At 53.0% G+C, this 6,685-nt stretch overlaps 1 protein-coding gene across 1 annotated transcript in view; it reads right to left on the reverse strand.

Moving 5' to 3' along the window:
• The window catches only part of RNF213 (ring finger protein 213), an 81,306-nt gene extending 80,091 nt beyond the window's left edge, over positions 1 to 1,215 (reverse strand). Inside the window, exon 1 of the mRNA XM_044982090.1 lies at positions 1,089 to 1,215. Within this exon, the coding sequence (XP_044838025.1) occupies positions 1,089 to 1,215 (127 nt within the window). The remainder of the gene's footprint in view (positions 1 to 1,088) is intronic.
• Between the last annotated feature and the right edge of the window lie 5,470 nt (positions 1,216 to 6,685).

The raw sequence follows: 6,685 nt of genomic DNA on the forward strand, positions 1-6,685 counted from the left end.
GAATTGGTTTTGTCTCGTCAAATTGCCATGACATCTAAACAACCTTAAAGCAGAAAGATTTGAATGAAAACATTGATAAGCCATTTGGCTGAGGCCTGAATTAAACCCCATTACTATTTTACGCTATGATGATAACCAGACAACTAGTGCAGAGGTGAGATACATTTGCTCCGGACTGAAAGCTGAGGCGGTTGAGAGAGAAGGGATTTCAATTAGACTGCTCAAAATAGTATGTGTTTTATTAGCACCTATTTAATTTCAGTGATTATTTAACATTTGGAAAAGGAAGCTGCTTAAAGATTCAACACCTGCCACCCAGTGTAAGGCATTAGAGCTCTTTGCGTATTCCTGCCAAACCAATGAAGAGCAGCTTTAACACTCCAGATATTTCTAAAGTAAAAAGCAATCAGAAAATTTCAGAAATAAAAACAAAAAGAACATAAGAACGGCCATACTGGGTCAGACCAATGGATCATCTAGCCCAGAACCCTGTCTTCTAACAATGGCCAGTGCCAGGTGCCCCAGAGGGAATGAACAGAACAGGTGATCATCAAGTGATCTATCCCTTGTCACCCATTCCCAGCTTCTGGCATGAATGTTTCAGGCCTCCTCTATCAATCTTAAAGCAGGAAACAGCAAAAAAAAACAATTAAAAAAATATATATTTTGTTTGCACAGTGCCCAACACAACACACATCTAAGGGTGCAACCGCAGTAAAAAGTAACAATAATAATGACATCTATAAAGGTAGAGACAAGGCAGGCAACTTGATTCTCACCCTGCCCATTGTCAGGTGGGGGATTACCAGGGTTGGGGAACAGGTCCCAGCCGCACACCTCTGCACAGACTCCAACCCCTCTCCAGGAGATCAGAGGTAACCCTTGAAACAAGTACCATGTTTTACAAAAGCACAACACTTTTCTCTAACCCAGCAAAGCCAGGAGCATTCCCAGGTCAGGATCTCTAGCAGGGGTTACACAAACTCCCTTGCCCTGATACAGCACGCAGCCCACCCCTACCCCCACACCTAGCCAGACATGCACAAACTCTCTGCCTTGCAACCACAGCACCCTTGGGTCAGTCCAACCTGTCCGTGCCCTCTGCTGCTTGCTGCTTGGTATCAGCTGGCCTGGAAACTCCAGCCTGTGCGTCCCTAACAGTCTCCTTTTGTCTCTCCTCCAGGCAGCTCCTAGTTCAGCTCTGCCTGCGTCCATCCCGGTGTCTCTCTGCCCCAGCTCAGCGCTGCTACTTTTCCCGCCGCCGCTCTTTCTTTGTTCTCTCTACAAGTTTTCCCAGTTCCTGGGCTTGTCCGTCCCCGCCCCCCTGCCTCCTCCACCCGCTCATTGGCTCAAACCCTCCCAGGTGGTCCATAGTTCTGTCTGTGTCCTTGTTCTGGAGTGGCACTCAACCCCCAGTCAATCTGGTTTGTGCAGCAATGGGGGGAGGTCACCTCAGGGCCAAATTTGAGTTACCTCCCCTTCCCTCCCACTCTGTACTTCTCTTGCTTTGGGGCCAGGACCAGGGTCAGGTTCTTCCAGCAGGGATCCCCACACCATGTGAGCCACCCCACCAGTGGAAGCCCAGTGACTTCTTCCAGCCCTACCTCCTAGCTACTAGGACTAGGGTGGCTTGGGCTCAAAGTGGCAAGGCCTGAGCATGTTCCAGTGGACCCCACCTTCTCCGATCTATCTGCCAACTCTGCTCAGATCTGGTATACCAACCATATGGGGTACGGGATCCCACAGGCAATGTCTGATTCGGGGACGCAGGCTACATCCAGTTTAGAGCACCTCTGCTGCTTCGGTACTATCTGCATGTCATCATGTGTACATGTCAAATAACTTTGCCTCTTTGCAATATCCTACAGTCAGACAAGCAGTAAACCCAAGTTACCCCCATCCTCCTACCTTTTTCCTTACTCTGTGTGCTGATGTGGGGGACCAGCCTGACCCCACAGCTGCTGCAGAAGTTGGGAGAAGCATCTTGAGAAATGTAGTCACATTTAGGGCACTTCATACCGGCACACTGATATGCCTCAGGGAAAAGTTTTATGCTGCCTATTTCAAAGCAAGAAGAAAGACACACCCAAATGGTTAAGAGAGACAGCAAAACATTGATTATTAGTGACCCTGGGCCTTGCTAAATTTCACCCTCAGGACACTGAGAAACTGTGAAAGCAACAGAGGTCAGATAGGCAATGTTTCAAGGCCTCACAAACCATTACTTGGGCATAAAATGAAACAACCTCCCTGCTTCCCACACCTCACAAGCAACAGAGACTTCAGTTGTTAAGATCATTTATTTTAAAAAGCAAGTGCAAATATTTCAAGCAAAATAAGTTAATGAAAACTGTCTTAAGAGCCTAAATCATTCACAGAATGTGTGCATACAGACTTAACACAAATACAGATTTGTAAAATGTAACCCACTATTTCCTTTCCTTTGTGTGCATGTGGTAACAAGACCATTGTGCACAAAACAAACAAACTGCAAAACACACACACAGCTTCCTCCCCACAACCTCGTTTCCCCTTCACTTTGCTTATTTGCCTTTGGTGACATTTGCTGTAGAGTCAGTTTTGCCTGTTTACATTATTTTTGCAAAACAGCAACATGGGAGAGAAAAATGTTCTAAAAGCTAGGAAACGTAATTATAAAACCACAAAAACTGACAGGAAACTCTGGGCTGAAGCTAATTTTTCTTCTTTCAAAAAAAAAAGTATAAGAAAAAAAATCATTAGAAACCACACTGATGGAGTCACTTTTTCAAGGAGCTGTAGGCCTCACCAGTACTGAGATCTGAATCTGGTATACTCTCTTTCTGGAGGATCACAGGTAAAGAAGGCTCTGACTAAAAAAGGGATAAGGAAGTATCCAAACTGCACAGTTGCTTACTATATTCATTGGTTGCCTCTTGCCTTAGTAAGAGCCAGATTTTCAAAGATGCTCAGCACCCCTATTTATTTTGGTGCCTAAAGGACAGCTGAATTCTTAAATTGAAAATCCAGCCCTAACGTGTGTCTGTGTGTCCCTCTCTCACCCAGCACCATGGGACTGGGTCTTCAGGCATGTTACTGTGCTGCAAATAATAAAGCAGAAGAAGAATGATAACCACAAGCGTGGCCTAAACTGTAGGCAAGGGAACTTGGCAGGAGGCACGTAGGGGGCACCGCTGCACCTGCGAGGCCCCGAGGTGGGAGGGTGGGACAACAGGGCAGATACACGCTGGAACGAGGAGGGCCGCACGCAGGGGAAGCCCAGGGCCATGACACTTGGCCAAGGGGCCACAATACCTGCCCTGGCCAGGTGGGGTTACAAAGGGCCCCCCCCAGCTGAGACTCCCCCAGCCCAGGGCAGCAGGGTCACCGTGCTGCTGGCAGCGCCCCTCTGGGACAGGGGGGTGGGGGTGCCCCCCCCAGCCAGCCCTGCACAGAGGAGGGAGCCCCCCACACTCCCCTCAGCCCCCCATGGGATGCGCCGCCCCACCAGCCCCTTACCTGCAGCCTCTCCTGCCTGAGGGGGCGGGGCCAGCATGCAGATCGGCTCGCAGCCCCTCCCGCGCCCGCCAGGCACATAAAGAGAGCGTCCTCCCTATCTCCGAGCGCCCATGCTAATGAGCCCCGCCGCTCGGCCAATGGCAAGGCAGGGAACGCTCGCTGTATGCAAATTGCTTCCCCGGGAAAGCGCCAGGCGGAAGGAGTCGTTTCCGGACTACAAGCCCCAGGGTGCATCGGGCTGTCCCCAGCCGCCTGGCCCCGGGGGCGAAGGGGAACCGCGGCGGAGCCTGTCCCGGCCCGCGGGAGAGCAGCGGCCGGACCCTGCCGCTCCCCGGCCACGCCCCCTCTAGCCGCATCACCCAGCCCCGCCCGCCGGGCAGGGGAGCCCCGGGGTGCACGCAGCGCCCCCCACAGCCGGGCCCGTCCCGGCCGTGCAGGGGGGCGGGGAACCCGCCCCAGCCGGGCCCCTGGCGAGGCTGCGGAGAGGGGGCGGGTCCGGGCCCCCTGCCAAGCCCCCCTCCCCCGCCAGCGATAGCCCCCCCGCGAGCCCCGCCAGCTCCCGGGGCTGGAACCGGGGCGTCGGGCTCCTGCCCTCCCCCCGCGCTGAGCCCGGCAAGCTCCCCGGGGGCCGAGCCCCGAGCTGGGGCCGCTCACCTGAGCTCCGCGCCGGCTGCCGCTGCCCGGGGACCCGGCAAAGTTTCTGTTTCTGCGAGTGGGCGTCGCCGGAGAGCCGGCGAGTTTCGCTTTCCAAACGTCACCCGGGCCGGGGCCGCTGCCCGCTCCCCGCTCGGGCCGGGCACCCCGGGCTGCCGGCGACCGCTACACGCCCCCTCGGGCGGCGCGGAACGGCCGGGCGGAGCTGGCTCCCCAGGGCGCCGCTGCTACAGCTGGGGGTGGGAAAGGTCCCTGCGCGCCACAGGGCAGCGGCTCCTTCGGCAGAAGCACTCGCGCTAACAGGGCAGGGCAGAGCGGGCTGGGCACAAGGCGCCCCCCCGCCTGTCAAGGGGAAGCGTTTCGCCTCGGCTGAGTGTCTGGCCCCCAGGGGGAGAGGGGGGAGGGAGGCGGTGCTGTGCCCAGGGCCTAGACACACGAGTGGGAGTCGGGGGGTCAGTCCCACAGCAGGCGCTGCCCATAGACAGTTGTGTATTTATGTCCAAGGCCCTGAGCCTGCTAACACTTATGCATGAGACAAAGGGCGGGAGGTAATAGCTTTCATTGGGCCAATTTCTGTCCACACAGAGCTCTTCTCCAGGCCTGGAAAAGGGATTGAGAGTATGTCTACCCTTAAATCACAACAGTGGTGCTGCCACAGCATTTCAGTGTAGACACCGGATGGCTACAAGAGGGCATCTCCCATCAGCATAGACCAGTGGCTCTCAACCAGGAGTTTGTGTACCCTTGGGGGTACCCACAGATATGCCAGGGGGTGCATCAACTTATCGAGATACCTGCCTAGCTACAACAAGCTACATGAAAAGCAGTAGCTAAGTCGATACAAACTGAAATTTTATACATTTGTTTATACTGCTCTGTATTCTACACACTGAAATGTAAGTACCTTTATATTTCGGTTGATTTATTTTATAACTGAATGTTAAAAATGAGAAAGGCAATAGTTTTTCACTAATAGTGCGCTGTGACACTTTTTTGTATTTTTGTGTCTGATTTTGTAAGCAAGTAGTTTTTAAGTGAGTTGAAACCTGGGGGTGCACAAGACAAATCAGACTCCAGAAAGGGGTACTATAGTCTGGAAAGGTTGAGAGCCACTGACAGAGATAATCCCCCTCCCCACTGCGGGTTCGTGCAGTACAGATACAGCTCTCAGGGCAGATCTACACTTCAAATGCTGCAGCAGCACAAAGGCACTGTAGGGCTTCAGTGAAGATGCAAGTTAATCAGCCTCTGCGCGAGACAATAGGTAGGTCCGCAGAAGAAGCCGGCCTGTCGACATAGCGCTGTGCACACTGGGGATTAGATCGGTACAACTGCATCACTCAGAGGTGTGGCCTTTTCACATCCCTGCGCGACAGAGCCCTCCGGCTGTAAATTTCTAGTACAGAACTTCCCTCGAGGGTGGATTTACTCCTGAGAGAGATCGCTCTACCCATGTAAGTCCCTAGTGTAGACCAGGCCTCGGAGTGTCACAGCTGCTGCAACAGGTGGTTTAGCATAAGTGGTTAGCAGATAGTCTAAGGGACCATTCCATGTGAAATGACCCATTAACACCTCTGCAGTCATAGAACAGTTGGGGGGGGGTTAATGGGTTGCAGATTATTGTAATAAGGCTAAACCTTATTCCCTGCTCTGCCACAGAGGGTGTGTGTGACCCTGGACCTCCCTGTGTCTGTTTCCCATCTGTAAACTGAGGAGAGGTGTGATAAGTGCATTAAAGAATGTGAAAAGCTTTGAGCTCTTCGGGCGTGTAAGGAGACAAAAGGTTTTGAATAGCTTCTTGGTCAGGCTGCACATCTCGTCCACTGAGGCCCTTTGAAGTCCATGCTGTCATGTCTTCTCTACTATGGTTACCTGTGCTAGTTTGAGTAAAGCATCATTTGTGATGTAGATGTACTCAGACGTATCTCCATATCTCCCAGGCCAGGCGGTGCCTTCTGGCATCCTACCCATCCCTGCTGCATGGCCCTGACCTTCCCCAGTGTCTAGCTGCATTTGCCTGGGGGAGGAGATAGCTGATTTCTTTCTCTTATCACCTCCAAAGAGCTCAGGGCCCTTCTCTCTGACTGGAATGCAGCTCATGCCAGCCTATGTTTGCTCGCTGAGCAGCCCTGCAGGCACATCGAGTCTGCCATCTTTGGGAGTGGCAGACAGTAATATGCAACCAGGGCAGGGGGCACGTGTGGGGAATGGTTCTGAGACCTCCTTTCCCTGCTGGAGGTGTGTTAATTGTAGCTGGTACAGTTGGGTGCATCTAACAGCCACACACCCCAGAATTCCTCTACCCTAGAAATATCCATAAAAACAACCCCCACTGCAGGCAGATACAGCCAGTCCTATTCTGCCTCTACAGCCCGTGGGGAACAGGGAAAGCTGCAAAATCCTTCCCTGCTGGAGGGAGAAATGAAAGAAGTTCTCACCAGGGGGCGCCTCTGAGACTTACAACTCACTCTGCTTTCAGTTTCATTTCTCTGCTGCCTGCTCAGGCCGTGCTGTGTGCAGGGTTGTTGTAGGC

Source organism: Mauremys mutica, chromosome 12 (assembly GCF_020497125.1).
Source record: "Mauremys mutica isolate MM-2020 ecotype Southern chromosome 12, ASM2049712v1, whole genome shotgun sequence".
Classification (NCBI taxonomy): domain Eukaryota; kingdom Metazoa; phylum Chordata; order Testudines; family Geoemydidae; genus Mauremys; species Mauremys mutica.